Source organism: Tachypleus tridentatus, chromosome 13 (genome assembly GCF_004210375.1).
Source record: "Tachypleus tridentatus isolate NWPU-2018 chromosome 13, ASM421037v1, whole genome shotgun sequence".
NCBI lineage: Eukaryota > Metazoa > Arthropoda > Merostomata > Xiphosura > Limulidae > Tachypleus > Tachypleus tridentatus.
The window spans coordinates 160,746,118-160,769,420 of record NC_134837.1 but is presented as its reverse complement, the minus strand read 5'-3'; the positions used below and the strand labels follow the sequence as shown (position 1 = coordinate 160,769,420).

The following is a 23,303-nucleotide window of genomic DNA, read 5'->3' as shown; positions in this document are numbered from 1 at the left end:
GAAGAGGACCAGTCTTGCTTTATAATAATGGTCGGTTTATGATGCTCCATAAGCTCGACAAACTGAATTAAGAAACACTGTCTCATCTTCCTTACTTCTCAGACCTGTCACCCACCAACTCCAGTTTTTAAGCATCCGAACAACGTTTTACAGGACAATAGATTCAACAACAGAGCATCAGCACAGAATGGCTTTAAAGAATGTTTTTAGTTCTAGAACTTCAGAGTTCTTTCGTCATACCATAAACAGTCTTGTTTCTCGTTGGTAAAAGTGTATAGATCACTAGGTTCCTGTTTTGATTAATAAAGTTGCTTTTAATTTTTTATTTATTATTACAGTTAAAATTTTAAATCCGTCATTATTTTTCGAACAACCAAATATATATATGTATGTATGTACATATCACCGAGTTTGTTTGTATTAAGCACAAAGCTGTACAAAGGGCTATCTGTGCTCTGCCCACCACAGGTATCAAAACCCAGTTTTTAGCGGTATAAGTCCGCAAACATACCACTGTGCCACTGGAGGGCATATCATTGAGAAATCTTTCTTGCTTTACAGAGCGTCCTTCGAAAAACTGCTTGATTTTAACTCCCTTAACCACATATCTTGATGTGCCTGGTGTTGATTTTTTTATTTTCACTGCATATATCTTTTAAACGAAAGTACTGCAGTCTTGATGAGAAAACAGTTTGTCTGGAATAGTCAATATAATACATGTTTACCAAGATTAACAAATTTTGTTTATGTTAACAGTTATTTACTACAGCCAATTTTGGTTAAATGATACATTTTCCTTTAAAAATTACAATATTTTTTCGCAAAATTTCAAACTCTTCTGTAAGCTTTAGCGGAGCAGTTGACCAGTGATAACTTAAATTTCAAAAATCAGAATTAGTAGAAATTTCACTACGTAAAAATGACATTTTCAAGAAAATCGATTGATCATGTTAATCACATGATGTTTTACATTCATCATATTTTTATTAATAAAATATTTTGCTTCATAATAACATGTTCATCTTTTAACTTAACGTTTTATACAACCTTTAAATGTATATTTTCAGCATATTTAGTCTTTTGACACGAAGAAGTGATATGAAGTTAGTTTGATTTGTTTGGTTTGAATTTCGCGGAAACTACACCACGTTGGTTGGTTGGTTGATATATTGTTGTGTGGCACAAAGCAGCTAGGTTATCTGCGCCAAACGTCCGGTATAAAGGTAAAAGTAACTTCAGTAAAATTCATAAAAGGAAATTAAGGTTAAACAAAACATAATTAAAAATAAGCATAAAATCAATGTTTACATCTAGTCTACAACGTCAAGCGAAAAACTACAGTAATTCAAGTTGTAAAGGACTTTCTGTAGCGTGACTATAATAATGACAACTCGCCGGGAAGACTAACAGGTAAGTACAAAAACCACCATCAGTCACCTGAAGTTGGCCTTTCCAGTCGTGGTTTCTAGTTACTTAATGTTACAGCCAGTTTCTAATTTCAAATTGAACATGATGAACTGTGATTTTTAAAAGGGAGCCACATTGAAAAGGTGTAATGTATAAATTAAAAAACTTAAATGGCATTAAAAAGATTAATGACCTTTATAAAAACTAAAAACATTAACAAGGTGGACATTGTCACCATCACCAAAAACACTGTCTAACGTTATGGACAAACCTTGGGACAGAAAATGCTTAAAATGGCGCCGTCGTTGTGAATTGTAACGATGACAAGAAAGTAAAATTTGGCTTATTATGATCTGAGTGTTACACAAACTACACATTGGTGCATCAGTTCCAGAAAAAAAAAAACGATGAGTTAAAAGACTGTGGCCAATGCGTAGTCTAGTTAGAACAACTTCCTATTTCACGAGGACTTTCGGCGCTAGCCATCCCTAATTTAACAGCGTAAGACTACAAAGAAGGCAGCTAGTCATCACCACTCACCTCCAACTCTTGGACTACTTTTTTTACCAATGAATAGTGGGATTGACCAAAACATTATAACGCCCTCGCTGCTGAAGGGCAAATATGTTTGGTGCGACGGGGATTCGAACCCACGATCCCTCAGATTACGAGTCGAGTGCCTTGAACACCTGGTCATGCCGGCCCCATGAAGTTAGTAAAGGTTCCATAACTGCATTAAGAAAATTTTTTAAAATATTTTATCTCATTACTTCAGTGTGTGTGCAGCACTGGCTTGTGATAACAAAAGGAAATGCTTTGAAGAGAACGTAGAGCTACTTAAGAAATATCTAGTACTCGTATAGAAAAGATAATTTCAGAAGAAATGATTCCTTGAGAAATTATTTTTAGTTTGTGAAGAAATTGATCAATCCATAAAAGTTTCAGGAACATTACTTTTGATGCATTTTTTTATGCGAAAAGAGTTGGAAGGAGAGGAATATTTCGACTCTGTAACGAAATGTTCTTGTGGAAAATAAAAATATGGCACACAACTGGTTATCAGAAGTCATGAATAATATAATTCATAATCAGCTTTCGTACAATCAAGTTAACGTGAAATTAGCTCATAATGTTGTTAACTACCTAAACATCTTTAGTACAATACACTCAGTATAAAGAGTTCGTTAAGATGTATACATCGCAATCAGTTTTAATATGATCCAGCCACTATGAATACTTTGTCAAAAACGTAAATACTCTTTGTTTTTGGAATTTCGCACAAAGCTACTCGAGGGCTATCTGTGCTAGCCGTCCCTAATTTAGCAGTGTAAGACTAGAGGGAAGGCAGCTAGTCATCACCACCCACCGCCAACTCTTGGGCTACTCTTTTACCAACGACTAGTGGGATTGACCGTCACATTATACACCCCCACGGTTGGGAGGGCGAGCATCTTTAGCACGACGCGGGCGCGAACCCGCGACCCTCGGATTACGAGTCGCACGCCTTACGCGCTTAGCCATGCCAGGCTACTACATAATCAGTTTTAGTACGATACAGCCAATACAAAGACTCTCAAAAAGTGGTATACCACATAATCAGATTTCGTATAATATAACCAGCACCAAAACTACTTTAAAAGTTGCACACCACTTGATCAGTTTTTGCATGTTTTCGCTGGTATGAAGACTGTCAAAACATTGTATGTTTCGCAATCAGTTTTGATACAAACCAGTCAATATCAAACTTGCTTAAAATGTTATATATACTTCAGAACCTACTGTGGTAGGATCTAGTCAGCATGTATGAATTTTTATAAGAGGTTGCTTGAAGGCTGCAACTTATTTGGCATACTTTGTTTTATTTGATTTTTCCACATGATTTATGTTACTTAGTATATTCGATCGCGAAGTCTACAGCATCAGGACATCATTACAAAATTATCTATTACGTAGCAAGTCACACGGAAGTCAGTTCAATGCACATGATTTTATTATTTTCATCATACGAAAATTATGTATGGATAGACTGTAAATAGGGTTTATCATACAAAGCTATGTTTACAGAAAGAACTTTGCACAAAAATACAGATTTACTGACATACAAAAGTATTTCTATAAAGTTTAGGTATTTGTTCGTACATGAGCGTTTTTAACGAATAAGAACATACGTTATCATATCAGTCATTAAACATAAATAATTAGGCAATAAAAATATTTTAAAATATCACTGAATAGTTTAATAATGGTTATTTGATTTAAATATTTTGATTCGAGAAAATTTTGGAAATAATAACCATGTATTATTCAACTTCTAAAAACCAGTCGTAACAGCAATGAAATCCTACTGCTAACTATTTACATTTACTTGATATATGAGGTATACGTCATATAATTTAAGCCACACAGATAACTACTTGTACGTGGTAACGTCCATCTCTTACCACTAATTCGTTTCGTTTATTTAAACTAGCCAAATGTAAATCAATTATAAAATATTTACATTTACTGAAATCAAACGAATCGTGTCAGGCTAAGTATAGATTAAGTCTAACAGCAAGCCAGTTTCTCTAATGATATGATATAAAATGTTGACGTAAACTACTTGCACTTCTGAAATTAAATTGTTTATATATCTCAAGTCGTATCGCTAATCGGTTTTGTCCGCTAAAATGAAGTTAAGCCTTGGCTTTATTTGAAACCGATAAACAGTTTCGTTCGGCGATAGCAAACTGAAGTCTATCTCACTGATTAAACCGTACGTTAATCCGTACACATATATTTTTAAATATAATAAAACAATACTAAAATTAAAATTCTAATAGGATGATTTTATGTCTGTTTTTGTTTCCATTTATGCAAAGTTATTCAAGGGCTGTCTGTGCTAGTCGTCCCTAGTCTCGATCTAATTGTTTGGAGAAATGACACTTAATCAACACCACCCACTGTAAATTCTTGGGTTACATTTACATAAACACATACTAGAATTTGAAAGACAAACTTATCACGTACCCACGGTCTGAAAGCGCGGAACGCGATATTTATGTGTATGTTCATGTGGTAACGAGATAAAAACAATGGACACGCAGGTACATAATCTAGCCCATTAACCTCTAAGCAACCCTTGGCCCAAATGAAACGAATTTATTGAACAATGAACTAGGCATATTTCAAGTCTCATCTCTCAGTGTGTCAAAGGTAAGTTTACGAGCTTACAGTGCACATTCTGAGGTTCGATGATCCACTATACACAGAAAGCAGACAGTCCATTATGTAGCTTAAAACAACAATAAGAGGTTGAGTCTCACAGCTAACCTGTTGTATCAATCCAACATAAAAATCATATATTAGAGATAAACGGCTTTGTTTAAATCGAACTCGATCTAATTAAGGGATAAAACAATTTATATTTCGTTCAAAACTACATACTGAGATCTATTAATTAATTTCTAGCAAGTAATGAATTTAATTTGTACAATGTTTTATATACTATATTATATGTAATATATATGAAGTTGTGAATCCTTGTTCTCTATCTGTCATATAATGGCCAGATGATGTTAAAACATGTTCTCCTTGTGATAAGATATAATATTAAGAATATTCTTAAATAGCCATACCATATCATACATTCTATCATTTAAATATAAAACTATCGTATTTGGACAGTGCACGCTACTTGAAATCCAGTCTACGTACGAGCAGTATAGTTTTAACACATCACATATGTGTATTTTTATCATTTAACTACCAAATAGTAGCGAAACATTTAACAGTGTACAATGTAATCCCATAAAAGTGTAATAATAATATTAAGTTACAAGAAAATACTTTGCAAAACTAAAAATATCACCACAATAAAGAGATAGCTAAAGCAAATTATATATCGTATCATTTTGTTAAACTTTCCATAACTTTGGTGATATTAAGACAAGAGAACACACCAATCTATAATGTTACAAAACCATCACTCCTCTATTTGAAAGGTAGTTGCTATATTTTACCATTAAATTATACTTTTAAACTTTCTTTTTATATGACTTGTTTTAATTAGAATTAACAATTACGGGTACGGTTTTGTAAAAAGGGTGAACAATATGTTTGAATAAGTTATTACCTTATTTATAGAGTAATATTTCTTCAGGTTAACAAAGAGGACGCTCAATGATTATTCTTCAGCCTGTATTTCGAGCTAATCTTCTCCTTCAAAATGGTTCCTTGAAATAGTTCTTTTCGAATAAAAAGAAATAAATATTACAGCACTGCATACTGTGAAGGTAAATAGAGGTGATTAAGTATACATAAGTTTCGACAACTGTTGTGTCTTTATTATTAAACTCGAATATGCACGGTAAGCCATCTGAGCCGTCCACAGTAGGGATCAAACCCCTAGTTTTAGTTTTTTAAGTCCTCAAGCATAATGCTCAGATACCATGAGGTTGTTGTTTAGTCGTATTTGCCTGGACTTAAACGTAACTTCCTTAACTTCATCATCATATGTAAACCACAACAGATATAATTACCATTCTATCGATAAACACAACAATAATACTTTTACAAAATAATTTAGACGAGGAGTAAAAGTAACGAAGGGTTTGTTTGTTACACACTAGATGGCGGTGCTTATGCTTGCAAATGATGACCTCAAAGACGGAGTAAGAGTTTCGACACTGGCCAACGGTGCAAAATTAACCTTACTCAACAGAAACCTGAAATAAAAAACACAGAAAATTAGTGTCATATTTATATAAAATTACTATATCTTTACTGATCCTTTTATGTGTTATATCGAGCCGGGGTTTTACTGAAACCATGAATCTACTTAGTATCACTACCACTTAAAAACACACGCACACAGACACACACACACACATATATATATGACGTTTGGAACATTATATCTTTCTTCATATAAGCAAATATATGATACATTACCAAATGTTAATGAGTTTAATAGTAAGAAAACAAAAATACAGAGCTTTTCTAAATGTATTCTTATTGAGTTACCTTTCCACTGTGTTTTTAATCAAATCATTTGTTTTCTCTTTTCCTTTTTAAGATTAACTCTACATCAAAATAAAACTTTACTTCCACACTTCCATTTCTTTTTATGATTTTAGATACATAAAAATAATAATAATTTACAAATTACTTATTAACTTACGATGTACACTATATAAAAAATCTAAAATGAAAAATAGAGAACTTTGAATTTAATAAAGATTTCGTTGTAATATTATAAAATATCGATACTCGATAAAGAAAAATAACAAAAACAACATTTCCTTAAAATATACCTTTCTTTCTTTACTTTTCGAAAGAGAATGATAAGGCTTTAAGGTAACCAGTTTACAGAAATAAAATGTTTTTCAGTATTTGATTTAAGCGACCATTCAAGTAAATCAAGTAATGTATAATTCAACAAATGTTATTTTAAATAAGTTAAAAAGGACTTTGTTTGTTTAACTTTTTTCTTCTACCATTAACTAAATTAAGCAAGAGTACTTTATAAGTACTCCATTAGATTACTTCGCCAGTGAAATATTTGACTGAAAACAAGTCAGTTAGAAAAACTAAATAGACAGTATATAACGTTTCAGATTTAGTTATTGCTTGAAGACAATTTTCGGTATTTTTTTAAATCGAAATTTTATGAAGATTTAAAAAAAATACGAAAAACATATCTGAACAAAGAAAATAAAAAAATAAATATTACATTTGCTAAAATAAAATATTAAGCTAGAAAGGATCAAATTTTACTTTATTAGACCAAACATTTTCCCCTGTACATAATAAAATTATTCCCTTGCCTTTGTTACGTTATCATTTTTTTTATATTTTAATAGCAACTATTAAGATGACATAAAACTGATAGTAAAAAATACGAAAGTAAAAATATTACGAACAGTCGTTATAAGTCAGTATCAGCTATATTTTTCAACAAGAATATAGTTACATTATGCTTGTATTACATAATGTATTATATTATGCTTGCATTACATGATTTGTTATACTATGCTTGTATTACATGATCTTCAAATAGAACATTATGTATGGGTAGTTCGTGATGTACGTCTTCAAAGTAGCACTTTTATGTAACATCTTCATGTAACATGTTTTCGGCAAATGTTTTATTGATTGCAGTAATATATTTCTTTCTGTTTTAAGAAAGAAGAGGGTTTAAAATCATATAAGCACCCTACCTCCCTCTGAGTGGTTCATGAAACGAAGGTGATACATTATTCAAGAATATAAATTAGAACTGATTAAAATATCCCTTACATTTAATAAACTTAACGATTCTAAACGTTTGTATATAATTTAAACTGCAAATATTTCGTTCTAGACTAACAGGAAAATGTTGAATATGTCAACGAAATATATGAAAAACAGATTGAAAAATCAACACTCACAGTCTGGGTGTAAAATAATTGCAAGAGGTTTAATGTGATAAAAATGGGCACTCATTCTGAAGTTCGTAGTGAACAAAAATAAAAACAAATCATTTTATGTCAGTTAGTGATGGAGCGATTACTGATGTTCAGTAATTGAACTCAGATACAATTATTTAATATTCTTTACGAATACAGGAAAGCTGCTAAGTGATCAAATATGAACACGAATACGTAGAAATGTATTCACGAATTCATTCTCAGGAAATGTACAGTAATGATAAAATAGCATACGATAAGATTTCAATGTTTTTATTTCATGAAACAACCTTGTTAGAAACTGAAATAAATAGTGTTAGAATAAATAATATATTCTTAAACGAGACATACAGATATTATATCTGTGTTTGTTCTTTGGAAATATTAGTCTCTCAGATCCCTTGTCAATGAGGCAACAGCTATCAAGTCTGGGTTTTTGTGTCCGGTGCTAAACAAACGTTCAACTGTGGCAGAGGATGCTGAAACATTCAGGTGGCATTTGACCAGTAGAGATATAGTAGGAAAGTTTTATATTATATCACGTTATTTCCCCGTACTAAAGTAGAAATTAGCGTGCTGCAGATTTACAAATGACACTATAAATTTGATGTGTACAAAATCCCACATTTTCTCTTATAATATTAAGTATTCTCTAAATCATTCAGATAATACTACTTCTATGCCATTGAGCTCAAATACAAATACTTTAATTTTTTCTACTACAATATTCAAATAAAAGTAAGAATACTTCATGTCTTATGTCAATGCGAACTCACGAGAAGCTTAACGATATTAGTTTGAATTAAGCATAATACAAATAGATACTTAATGCTAGGCAGATGAATAAAAACTTGTCATTAATTATAGCTACTATAATCTTATGCTAGTAAATAATAGATAGAGGTTAAGCATTAATAATCGGATGAATATGATCTTACCCTAAGTGCTGAATAACGAAATTAACGTTTAACTGAGGTCAATAAAGATTATATTATCGTGATAATAGAAATCAAGTGTTATAATCTTAGTGTACTAAACTGTTTGTAGTAAAAACCTGTTTTAATAAGTTATGTTAACGTACATTGGTTAACCGCTTTCTCAAAACCAAACAAAGCTGAGCTGAATCGCTTTTCACGAACATAATAGTCTGGATTCGGCGTATTATGGACTCCAAAAATAAGGAAAGGGGTCTTGTTGTTTTGAAGTCCATTGCAATATGTTCCTTAAAGCTTATTTGCATTAAGATCTGATAGTTTCATTTGTCAAATAAAATTATTAAAGTTACTGTGAAGCCCTTCAAACCACTTTCAGGTATTATGTTGCGGGGCATTGCTTTATTATTCTGAAAAAAACTCTTGTTCATTAGGATGGAAATATATGATTTTATAATGGAGATAATCAATCAAAATGTTCATGCACACTTGCTCCTCTTAATAAATCACAAAATCCAGATTCACGACAACATCATTATTTTATCTTCAATACAACAAAATAATCAAGATTAAGTATATCAAGTGATTTTATTCATATTTTATATTTTCTTGAGTAAAAGGGGGAAAATCAACCTATCAACGTCTATAGTCTACTCATATCTGAAGACATGTTATTCTGTTTGTATGTAAATAAAGTTACTTTAAGATTTGTCTCAGTGGCCGTATAGCACTTTCTTTCCTACTTCGTGGGCTTGGTCAAATGGGACTTAATCTAGCATCTGTTAAATTTTACAAGTCTGTACAATGAGCCCTCTCTTTAACCAGTCTTCAGCATTTGGCAGCCATGATTTTCCAATTGGCAGGGGTATTGGTTTTGATTAATGTTATGGGTGAAAACTTACAATTAGTAGTTGAAACAGTTAGTATAGAAACTGTGTTTGAAAACAATGCCGTTTTGAAAACCCAAGAGACATTTACTCTTACTGAGTGTAAGCTAACAGTGATATATTACATCTCAGTATTTACTGCGTTTAAGCAGTTAACCGAAATGTCATATCCTAAACCTTTTTAGTTTATTTACGTAACATTTTTAAGCGTATATAGGAGTTCAATAAGGTCATCACACAGAAAAATGTACACAAAAGTTTGATCACGAGTAAATGACACACTATGTAGCTTCTCTAGCAAGAACAGCATAACAGAAATATTCCAATAATTCAACTTAAACGATAATAGAGGTTATTCAGTCTTTTTCATCGAAAAGAAAATAGACATTTTCGTATTTAATCAGAAAGTGTGAAGTCACTTTATTAATAAAATGTAACATATATAGAGACGTGTATCTCAGAACGGCTGGTATGGGTATTGACACTTTTATCGATAAGTAGAAAACAACGTTTTGACCTTCCTAGGTAATCTTCAGGTTAAGAAAAGGAGAGTTGGAATGTGACTGTTGCCGGACACATGTCTTAGGTATGAGAGTATAAAAGAGTAAGGGATTGTACGGGCTGTTGCAGGTGGATGTTAGGTTATTAATTAATATAGGCATAATTTTGGTAATATACTGAGTTAATGCTATATGTTGTCTAAAACTAAATATATACTGGAAACTAATATACTCTTCAAAAAGAGAAACGCAAAAGGCAAAATTTGAGACAAATTGTTAACAAGTTTATTCCGGGTAGTTCTGTATGACATGTGTGAAACTTTGCACATTCACTGCTGAACGTCCAAAGTCTGCAAAGGTGAAGTCCACGCTCACTAGTTGAAGTTTAACGTCACTCAACGTCAATAACGAGTATGCCCCCCGTGAGCATCAATAACTGCTTGGCATCTCCTGCCCATTAAAGCGATGAGATGACGAATCACATCCTGTGGAATGGCTGTCCACTCAGCCTGCAAAGCTGCTGCAAGCTGAGGTAGAGTCTGCGGTTGAGGTTGTCGCCGTCGCAGACGTCGGCCAACTCGTCCCAAAGATGTTCTATGGGGTTTAAATCTGGTGATCTGGAGGGCCAGGGAAGAACGTTGATGTTGTGATGTCTCAAGAAGACAATGGTGAGTCGGTCTGTGTGAGGACGGGCGTTGTCATGTTGAAAAACGTCGTTAACGTTCACCATGATGGGTTGCACATGGGGCCTAAGAATCTTGTCGACGGTTGCGTACGGTCTGATCGGAAATCCTACGCAGCTTTGGTATGGTTGAGGCAGTAGACGTCGCAGTGGTGGTCCTATCCCAAAAAGTGACGTAACCGGATGTAGCGATCTTGTGCAGGCGCGGTCACACGAGATCTGCCAGATCGTGGACGGTCACGAGTTGATCCATGTTGTTGGTGACGATTCCATAGCCTTGTGATGGTGCTTGGGTGAACATTCACAGCTCTGGCAACATCTGATCGAGATTCGCCTGCTTCCAAGCGACCAATGGCGTTGTTGCGTTGTGCTTCAGTCAGTCTTGGCGTAACTGTATTGCGTGTCGGTGGCTTAACACTGAGCTATGGAAACCGAGAACCCGTCACTTTTATAGGGATTTTGCATATGTTGCACTTGCAGAACATGCAGATCTCTCAAACAAATTTATTGGACACGAATGCGTTTTGGCGAAAAATCCGTTGTTTTCCTCCGTTTTCAAAGTGCACAACTTTTGTTGTCATTTTGGTCTGAAAATCAGTGCCTTAACACGTGTAACATCACATACTCTGAGCTTGTAACGTTATTTCTCGTTAAAATAAAAAAAATATCCCTTTTGCGTTTCTTTTTTTTGAAGAGTATATTTAATATTTCCACAGCAAATCATTTGATTAAAACTACATATAGCTAACATTTGTCATCAAGTGTCACGCGGATTGCAAGTTCAATCGTTCGCTCATCTGCGTCGCGGGTTTGAATCCCCGTCGCACCAAACATGCTCGCCCTTTCAGCCATGGGAGCGTTATAATGTGACGGTCAATCCCACTATTCGTTGATAAAAGAGTAGCTCAAGAGTTGGCGGTGGGTGGTGATGACTATCTTACTTCCCTCTAGTCTTACACTGCTAAATTAGGGACGGCTAGCGCAGATAGGCCTCGAGTAGCTTTGCGCAAAATTCAAACAACAAAAACAAACAATCGCTCATCCGCCTTGAACAGAATAGCTTCAACAAACGCTGCCTAACACTGAAGGGAAACACTGAAGTGTTTTATATCCAGAGTTTATAGTATTCTGGTATCGGGTATGCGAATTACTGGTGTGTTTTGTTCTGTGAGTCTGAACGTTTTGTAAATACAGCTATTATGTCTTAACTATTCCATACATAACAGTGTAAATATTACAAAGCTAGCCCTAAAATTTAATGCATTTTTATATTAAATAACGTTCACGTTTTGTGCTAAAAATTAAGGAAACCGCTTCATTTTGTGAGGTTTCGGCACAAAACCGGAAATTTCACAATTCCGAATTACGTTCATATATAAACAACCTTTTAGAATATTTTTGTCTTTCAGTTTATTTGAGTACCACCTTCTACAGTTGCACAGCGGTATGTCTGCGACACTCGTACTTGTAGTGGAAAGAGCACAGATAACCTATTGTTTAATTCAATGCTTAACTAAAAAAGAATAACTCAGTCATAGTTACGAGTTTGACATTACGTAAGAGATCTTCGGCGACGACTTGTAGGAAACAAATGGTTGATTTCAAATGTTATTTTTAAGCATTTTTAATTATAATCCGAAACGAACAAATTAAGAATATGACAAAAACATGCAGTTTGCTTGACTCTTAGCAGATCTATGTAGCCTATTGATTTCCAATGCTACTTGAGCTTTGGGCTTTCAAACTGTATGCTGCATTTATAGCGCTTCAGAAAAGCTTTTATCTCTCATTTTCTAATCGTATTTAGAACTTGAAATGGATTTTGCTCACAAATAGTAGACCAGTTGGTTTTCAATGCTTCGCTCGCTTTCAGCATTTAAACCGTGACTTCTAAGACCTAGTATTTATTTTAAAAGTACAAAAAATTTCAAACACTTTCTTCAGAATTCTAAGTAAAATATTGTGAATTATGTATATATATAACTATATATCCTTTAAATTTACAGATGTTATTTTTAGGTAAAATTTACCTCAAAATGCTAAAAACAAACTAAAAGAAGAACAAAATTATTTGTGTGAATCCATTTTTTTTTCTGTTGAAAATACATGCTGCAGTAGCACCTATTAATTAAATGTTTAAAATAACAAACTCAAACAAATTTGTAAAACATAATTATTTGTTGTACTTATCTACCCTCCAGTGGCACAGTGGTAAGTATGCGGATTTACAACACCGAAAACCACGTTTCGATACCTGTGGAGGCTAGATTACAGATAGTTCATTGTGTAGCTTTGTGCTTAATTTGCAAACAAAATTTTTGTATTTAAAGCGTTTAAGCAGTTGCCTGACGTATCATGTCATAATCAATTTCACATATTTAAGCAAGCTTTCAGAGCGTTCTGTAAAGTTATGTTGAAGTTTTAACATTGTGTCTATTGAGAACATCTATACATCTCTATTCTGTTATCTGTTCAATCTCATGGTCGAACATAAAATGTAACTCTTTACTTGCCTATCAGCTAGTTAGAAAAACTAGAATGAAATAAAAAAAAAGTTAAACTCATTTTCTTTTATCCGTCACTTTCAAGCACGTGCAGGCAACCGTACTGTTGCATTATGGGTTGTATTTTACGGTGTTCACTTTTTGAACAAATGATTCTCGTCCATAGGATTGTTCATATAAACGTAATAACTTACTTACATTTTATATATATTCCAAATATGAATTTAAAAATTGATTTATATTCGACCAGTTTATTGTTTGGTTTAGAAAATAAAAAATGACCCGGATCTATCAAGTGCATTATTTAACGAAACAAATTAAACTCCAGTTGTTTTCAAGCAATCTTAAACTATGACTTGAGATTCAGTAAAACTAGTGGTGAAGAGGAAACATAGAAGAAATAATAAATAGAAAATAAATTAAATAAATGCATGGACTCAGGTACTTTGGTACAAAAAAAAAACGCCACCTAAGTTTAGGTCATCTTTCTGTGAACCTTTTACGTGTTCACTTATTATAATGTAAGCAAATTGACAACGAGTGGCAACTAAATCAAGTAAAATCACTTATTGCAATTAATATTCCATGACCTAGTCTTTCAAGATCTTACAGTTTATGATTTTCTTGGTAATGTGTATTCTGTTTCAAGATAATCGACGTGGCAAGTTTAATGAATTATTATTTACCATGTCTTGTACATTCTTTGTTCAAATACATTATTTAATTACGTATTTTGCAACCTTAACATTTGACGGTTTTACAGATATTTTCATCTTCCAGGAGACGTTAATGTCATAATTTTAAATCATACCAAAATTAAGAAACTCTCTCTTTACATTGGTTAGTGCGAACTTCCTTAAGAGACAGACGAGAAGGCCCAGTTAGACACATTTGTTGTTTAATTTGCTATAAATCTTTGCGAACATATTTGTTTAAGCTAAAAAAAATAAAAGCAAAAACGAATAGAAAAACAAAAAGACAAACTGAACTAATTGGAGGGGCAACGAACACTTAGCTCTGAGCCTGTAGCTAGTAAACACAAATATATTTGATTTGGTTATCAAATCACGTAAAATTCAAGACATATCTGAGAAACGTTCATTTCTTTCTTAACTGTTGAGTTGGTTATTTCAACATCTAGGCTTAACTGCAAATAAAAGCTGTTAAGATTGGGATCTATTAAAACCTTTTTTAAAGGAAATAACCTATAATTTCAAAATATAAAATGGTTCGAATAAAACAGTAATTTTTATTTCGATGAATTGAAGAAAAAACAGTTAGAAATTACAGTTGTAATACTTAGTTCTACAGAATAAACAAATAGTGTAGATGCTAATACCAGTCAAGTCATACATCTTTGCTTGGAATTAAGTAAGACCAGAACATCTTATATGGGCGTACAATAATTTTCAATACTTAAATGTGTTATTCTTGGATTTAATAGTCATTAGATCTGTTCATTTTATTAGTCAAATATGTTTATCAGTAAGATAACACAATAACTCTTTTTTACGGTTTCATTCACTTTAATGACAAAACTACGAAACTGAAAACATCAGTATTATCACAAGAGTAATTTTTGTATTTGAACAATGATATTTTAATGGTTACTGTTAACCTTAGGTCTAACGTAGATTTAGCAACAGAAGAGGAAAAGTAAGTGAATTAGCATTACTAGTAAGGAACTTTCAGCTTTTGAACAACAAACATGAAAGCATGATTATTTTCAGTCTTGCTTCTAACATACTTCGAATGGTAGAACAATAGATATGAGTCAGCGCTACTTGTGGGGTAATTTCGCAACAGTAAAGCCCTGTAATTTCTCAGTGGTTATTCTGCGGACTTATAAAGTTAAAGATTCGGTTTCAATAGTGATATTGGGCATAGCACAGAATACTCATTCGGCAACTTTGTGGTTAACTACGAACAATTATTGCAATGAAAACTTTCCCAGAAGAAAAATTAAAAAAATACTCGTTTTAAAACAATAAAAGTAAAAATGTGATATAATATAAGTTATTAAACGAAAACTTTTGTTTATTTGTAGTTAGGCACATAGCTACAGGATAGGCTATTTATACTCTGTCTACCATTGGTACTGAAACCCGGTTTCTAGACTTATATGTCTGGAAACATACCGCTCTGCCAGCGGGGGCTGAACAAAAACACTACTCCTGTAGCCTCTCAAACATATCAGTATCACTGTTTTTTTCTTCTTCTTCATTAAAACAATACATTTATTTTCCAAAAGTATTCGTTTTGGAAAACATTCTATAATTATCAAGAACCTTTACAAATGTTCTGTATTAAGTGATGTAGGTGTTTAAAGCGTATATTTAGAAATTCTGAAAATCCTAAAATTATCGAATAAACCATATATAAAACTATAGTACATAGACCGTTGTTCAAAGATCAACCTCTGAATCAATAACATTAAAGTTAGTATTAGATTAAGCAGATTCAAAATTCCGAAGATGGCCGTGTATTACGTATTACACATTTATGTAACTAACGTCGAAGTATTGATTTTTCAAAGTCACAATTAATTTCAATATTTGAGCTGTTTTCTTTTCATATTTCATACAAATAAGTTATTATAATGTATTGTAGGAATGAAAAACCTAGTGATAAAATTAGAATATGTTGTATTTGGTTGTTTTTGTGTTTGCTAAGCAAAAGCTAAAACGAGTAGAAAGTTTGAATGTGGCTTAAATTATACATCTTTTATCAGTAAACAAATTACGATATAAATCGCGGTTGAACAAAATAACTGTAAGGAATTGAAATAAAGCTTGTACGAATTTTGAGGAAAATAAAATTTTAAAGAAGTGAGAAAATATTTTCGTAACTACATGTAAGCTACATAAAATACAAATGTAATAAACATTATTATATATTGTGTTCACTTATCTTCTGTTATGAAAAAAAGATGTATTACAACTTATATTATAAAACATTAATAGTATCAAAAGGTTAAAAACGTAAATAAATAATTAAAAATCAAGCGAATAACAGTTACAGTTACATACAGATAGATCAATATTTCATTTCTTTATAGGAATAGTTATAGTATTTACTTTTTATCGCTGTAGATTATTTTATTGTACATTTAAAAGTGTAATTTTGAACCAGGATATATAAAAATATACAATTATTCTATGACTCTTTTATAAAGTTACCATGAATTGGTTAGCACTAACGTTTCAAAAGCTTTATTAAAGTTGTTAATGTATTGATTTTGTTCTTAGAGAAAAATCAGTAAGCCGCTACTTTGATAATGACGGGAGAGATGGGAAGAAAGAAAAAAAATGATGTATGATATTTTAAGACTGTACATCAATCATGATGAAGGATAAGATGGAAGGAACAAAAGATGGTTGATAATAAATACCTTACCTTAGTCATGACGAAAGATGAGAAGGAGGGAACAAATGATTGTTGGTATTGAAGACCTTACCTTAGTTATGACGAAGGATGAGAAGAAGGGGACAAGTGGTGATGGATGTTAGCTATTATGTTAACCACAATGGTAAAGATCTGATTGCTGTCGTGATTGCTGAAGTGATTTAGGGATTAAAAGAAGTTTTGTTTTGAAAAGTTTCACCTAACGCTTGACGGGTCTGAGATAAGCTTGAAAATAGTGGATTTTTTGTTGTTTGTTTAATACTTCACCTGAGCTCTGGAAGAGACTATAGAGAGAAGAGGGAATTATATTTTGTGGTTGGAGACGTTTTCTGAGCCATGAAAAAATACTTAGTTTTCTGTTTTGCAATATATTTATAAAAGGAAATCCTCTCGAACTCACCTTCGAGTTAAAATGTCAGGAGTTGAAGTAGCGCTACTTTTATTGCTTTCTGGCTCACGTGAAGTGCTCGTATCTCTAAAACATTGTTCATTTTCATCAGAATTTGAAGATGACATGATGGACGTCATGGCAACAAGCGGTTCCACAGGGACATCTGTCTTTGTTTCTGTGAAGTTCTGCTTGTAAAAACCAGGAGATTCAAGAGTTGATATATCTTTTTCAATTGATAGCTGTCCGCTTTCCATGTGCTGTGGGATTTCTTGACTGTCACCATAACAATAAGTGCACCAGAGATAAAATGCCGTGACAGGCACCGCTAAAACTAGACAGAAAGCGCCACCTAGAAACATACCTATACTTTTCTTCCAGTAAATTGCTCCGAAAATGAGTAAAACCATTCCTGTAGCAAATAAAAATATTGCAGTCACTACCCATGCCCTGAAGAGTATTATTCTGCAAAAGTATTTCTTCTGAGTTTTACCATATCCTTTACAAGGTGGTTTAGGAGATCCGTTTGATTTTTGAAACTCCTGTGCTGATTCGCCACTCATATTCGTTTAAATAAAATAGGGAAGAAGAAACGAATCTGTAAAAAATAACTAAAACAAAATAAAATGTAAGCCTCCTGCTATTGTTTGTAAACTTTAATTTGTCACTGACTCATAATTCGTATTCTAAAGAGATTCTAATTGATGTTTTACATATAATCTAATTTACATAAAACATGTTTAGAGTTTTAAGAAAAGAAACTTTTCTTAAGTCAATTAACAAGTAACATTTAAAAAAAAAGTTTATTAACTTTTACACCTTTTAAAAATCCGAATGAATGGAATATAAAATATTTAATTCCTATGAAAATTTTACTTTCTTGGTGATTGACACCATTAATATTTCTAATGACATAAAACAATAGTCGTCTCACACTGTTATTCTAAATACCTTTAACGTATTTATGAAATTAAGTCAGCGCAAAAATTCGTGTTTTGGTAAACTTTCTGAATTAATTGTGAAACATTTTTGTTTGACATTAAAGAAAATATTCAATTTTAATGTTTAGTAATTGATTTTGTTAGAGCAAGTTACAATATTAGATTAGATATTTTTGGGTTCTGATAAGATTTTTGTATCGAAATGGAACTTACGTTGTAAGTGAACCTCTAGTATAATTAACTAAGTCTATAGAAACTACTCTTATGCATTTTCTTTGCAGCGAACATTTTTGAAAGAGCAAAATGAATAAAATTATAGAAAATTTTAAGTAGCTCAGGCACGGAGTAGTTCAAAAACACTGTCTATAACATTCAAGGTTTTATTTTATAGAAAGCCACAAAAGTAAACGAAATCTATAAATATATTCATTACATTGACCACTACTTTGTATTTTATGATTGTACTAATACTGGTCAAAGCCATTGTCTACGTTGTCTTTTTTGTATCATATTTCAGTTAAAAGAAAAAACAAACAATACCACTCTTATTATCAGTTGGTAAATTTTAAGGTCTCATGTTACAGTATAATTTTAATCAGTTGTGTAATTATGCTCGAAAAACTGTATATGTCAACAAATTATTATAAATTAGAAGACAGATTAGCAGATTACCTATCCATAATTACATTAAGTCAAACAAGAAATCAAATTTACCAAAATCTTGACAAAGTTGTGCTTTACTTTAATTACTGAGATTAACTGAAGATCTAGTTTCCGTTAGAACAAAATTATGGCTTAAAATCTGAAAGTTGGTGACCATATTTTATTTTGTAAACTTGAATAATAAAAGAAATATTCAGGTACTTTTCACGTTTTACTTAATTAGAATTTTTTTTCTAAAAAACACTAAATATTCAAATAAACAATGAATTTAGCTTCTTGTTCTATATTGTAAAGTCTACTAAAAAGAAGCAATATCTCATACTAAATATTTGGGATCTTCTTTAGATGATTATGAATAGGTTTCAATACGTCAAATTTTCCTCTTGCAAGATTCGTTCAATAAATAAATGAAATTTTTTATATTTATCGGAAAAAATGAGAAAGGAGTAAGTCATAATAACCAAGTATCTTCTGACGTGAAAAGTCACTTTCTTTTCACTATTGTGCATATTGTATAAATAATCAGTATATAAACATTTAATCCAAAAATACACCTGTAATCCATATATAGTAATATCAGTTTATTCTATAGCAAAATAGGAGTATGGTAAAATTTTATGGTTCACCCTCTTTTGCACATTATATGAACGAAATCAGCGGCATTTGAGGCCAGATCCTAACACAAAATTTGCATTTAACGAGCTCCAGAAGTACATTTCTTGTGTAGCTTTTGCAGGGATGGTTTGAAATTAGTTCACACGTGTTTAATGAGATTCGTAGCCGGTGATTGACTAGGCCGTGACATCGTGATACCCTGACTTTCTTTTTATCTTTCAATCTTAGAGGTGTCTGATTATCAATGTAAAATTTCTGTGAATATTTCTCACATAAAGGGATATTCAAACTTATTACTACCGCTATCGAAAGTGACAGAGATTGTGTTTTCACTCTTGTGTGTATGTCTGCTTGTTTGTCAGCAATATCGATCAAAATCAGCTCAATGGATGTGAATAAAACTTGGTATATAGTTTGACTATGACCCAATTTAAAAGTGATTAGTTTTGGAAGGCCAAGGTAAAAGACCAAATCATAAAAAATTCGAATCATCCCTACATGAGGACTGATTTTTCACACTATTGTTTACTCTAACTCGTTCAAAAATAATCAGACTTTAATGAAAATTGGTGATCTTATGCACAATATTATTTCTAATTTTCCTGTAAAACATGGCCTCTGTTCGTTGAAGTCGATGGTCAGACTTATGATGGAGAAAGAACTATACCGTATAAACGTTTTAAATACAGCTCTATAATTAGTAAAAGCTATATAAAATGCAACAATGTTCTTGAAAATGTATTGATTTATTGGAAAGGGCTCTGTATCAAACATAAAAATTAAAAACTTCCAGTTTCTTATCATGTAGCATTATTTAAAAAAAAATCTTCATTGGTAGAGCGATATATCTGCAGATTTACAGAGCTAGAAACCGGGTTTCAATAGCCATGGTGAGCAGAGCATAGATAGCTCATTGTGTAGCTTAGATACAAACAAACAAAAATGAAAAGATTTATTGTGTAATTTTTTTCATAAAAATTCTTCAGTTATATTCTGAGTATTTTCGTAGTAAAACTTCAATTTTCTATTGTGTACTATCGTTATCAACACGAATACGTTAATTATTGGGTAAGTTCGTTGTTTAACTGAAAATTTCGACTATTTTATGTGTAAAAATCGTTTCAAATAATAATTAAAAATAAATATTTTCTTGCACTGAAAATTTCGACTATTTTATGTGTAAAAATCGTTTCAAATAATAATTAAAAATAAATATTTTTTTGCATAAGATTATTTTCTCTTGTGTTGTTTTAGGAAAGACCACCAAAAAGTACCAGTAAAGTTTAAGGAAGGAAGCATAAAACATTGTAAGTGAATAACATTAAAGCCCAAAACTCGTGAAAGGAAACTTAAAATGAATAATTACAGTGCAAAGAAACAGACAATTAACGTTTTCTGATATTATAGTATAATCAATACACTTTAAAAGGTGATAAAATATGCATAATAAAATGTGTTTCTCTAAAATGAGAAATAAATTCACCTTGTACGTAAAGTAAGCACATAATTCATCGTCAGAAGAAAAAATACGAAATAATAATATTATATTATATTATAGTATTTTGTGATTGGGAAATTCTTCACAAATGATTTTAAATAATAAATAACCAAACAAACTTGATTATTTAAATGCAGAGTTATATCACCATCTAGGAGCACAATACGTTTAATCATACGTTTGTATATAAAAGGAACTGCATAAGCTAGAAACTTTAATAGCTATTTCTAATCAATCCATTATCAACTTGCTCCCATACTTATAAATAACAAATGTTTTATACTTGTAAAAAAATCGAAAACATCTATATATCGATTGTTTGTCTCTAGTTAAACACAAAGCTGCACAATTGGGTATTTGTGCTATGTCCATCATGGGTAACGTAACCCGGTTTTTTAGAGCTATAGCCCTTCAGACTTACCTCTGTGCCACCAGGGTGCACGATCAATATACAGATACATCTAAAATAAACACAAAATCTTCAAATATCTATTGTTCAAAATACCATGAATCATATGAATATTAGTAAATATATTTATATTAATCATAGAAAGTGGATTGTTAATAGTGAATTTAGTTTAAATAAACAGGCAAGTTAAGTTTTTGATTAAATGAATAAAAATGTTTTCTATATTATTACCAGAGGTGAGCAAAAGTATTGAAAAGCTGACTAAAGATCATTTGATAAACCATTTAACAAAGTTTAAAATTTAGCATAGTTTCGTTAGGGATAAATATTACATTACTAGTTTTATTTCTTCAAACTAGAGTCCTTCTATTGGTAAAATATGTAGTTAATACTACTATATATATAGTAAAATAAGCATTAATACTCTTATCTCTTGTGCATTTGGTTATTCGATAGTCACACGTGTTAGGACTAATATACAACTTTTAACATTGTCAAATCTCTAAAACTTCCTAATTATATCTTAATAATTTAATACTGATTGTACTTTTTAAATATCAGTTCTTTCATTGCAACAAATACCTTGAAAGAAAGGTTTTAACAAGATTTCCATTGTATATCGTACTTTAATGGCAGTATCTTCTTTATATTTTCATCCTTATTTGCTTCTTTGTTTGTTTGTTTAACGTTAAACACATAGCTACACTATGGGCTATCTGAGCAGTTTCCACCACGATATTAAAACTCGGTTTTTAGCGAAGTAAATCCACAATAATACCCTCATGCCACTGTAGGGCTTTACTGTTACAAAATTGCCTCATGAATAACACTGACTTACATCTACTATTCTATCATTCAAAGTATATTAGGGACAGAACTAACAATAATCATGTTTGTTGTTCAAAAGCTAAAATGTCCTTAGTAATAATGCTAACTCACTTTCTGTTACTAAATCTACGTTAGAGTTAAGACTAACAGTAATCATTAAAATATCATAGTTCAAATACAAAAATCACTTCTGTGGTGAAACTGATGTTTTCAGTGTCGTAGTTTTGTCATTAAAGTGAATGAAACCGTAAAGAAAGAGTTATTTAAATATCTTATTGGTAAATGTATACAAATGATTAGATTGAATCATTAGATGTTTTGTTTTCTATAGCTTGATCATATGTTGTGAAAACGATTTTGCACCCTGTAGTTTTATACATTTCTAAAAAAACAACAAATTTCTGACGGCATTGCTCTTGTCTTTTCTTTAGTTTGTAGTTTAATTGGATTATATAAGAGAATGTGTATAATATAAATTGTTAACGTCTAAAGCGAAGTGTATAAGAACATTATTAAATTGAATACTCTTTTAGTATGACATAACAGGTATTGTTGACAAAGTTTCATTCCAGCAAAACTTACTTTTTCACACATTTGATATTCCTTCAATGTTCTCTGTGTCACTGTCTTCGTATCAGCTCCGGTATTTTTCAAGGGAAATGCTTATATATTTCTTCTGAACACATGTACATTTAACCCTACAATGTTTTATATTTTCAAGACAAACCAATCCTACCAAAAGTATCTCCAGATGCTCCTCTCACTTATTAAAGTTTGATATAGCTTCTATAATCGTACTACTCGCGTTTCGAAACACGAGTTTGCGCATATGCACAAACAATTCTGACAACTGAATTGTACAAGCTCTCCCTAGATAACTGTTGTCTAACAATAATAAAAGGCTTTGTCAAACAGAGTTATAGTTCTTTTAATAACCTCCAGGGAGAGCATTGAAAGAATTCCCAATAGACGACCTGATTTGGGTGGATAATGCCTACAACTTCTCACTTCTTTCTCTGTAACTGTCTCACTACTTAAGTGAAGTCACGTGAATAATATTGATTTTTCTGGTTTACTTCTATTGCTTCAAGTTTACGTCATTCGGTGGTAGAATGAAACCGTAAAAAACAATGTGCTAAAATTCATCTTTGTTCTTTATTAAATCCATATGGATGCTATAAATATATGAAAGGATTGTATTTTTTGAACATTATTT

The 23,303-nt window shown here is 31.8% G+C and overlaps 1 protein-coding gene across 1 annotated transcript; it reads right to left on the bottom strand.

Moving 5' to 3' along the window:
- Positions 1 to 3,391: 3,391 nt before the first annotated feature.
- On the bottom strand, positions 3,392 to 23,082 carry LOC143239067 (uncharacterized). Its single transcript, XM_076479861.1, has 3 exons — positions 22,670 to 23,082; positions 17,146 to 17,744; positions 3,392 to 6,113 (listed from the first exon to the last, which is right to left on the bottom strand). The coding sequence occupies exons 2-3, from the start codon at positions 17,694 to 17,696 to the stop codon at positions 6,014 to 6,016; spliced, it is 651 nt and encodes a 216-aa protein (XP_076335976.1). The 5' UTR covers positions 17,697 to 17,744; positions 22,670 to 23,082; the 3' UTR covers positions 3,392 to 6,013.
- Between the last annotated feature and the right edge of the window lie 221 nt (positions 23,083 to 23,303).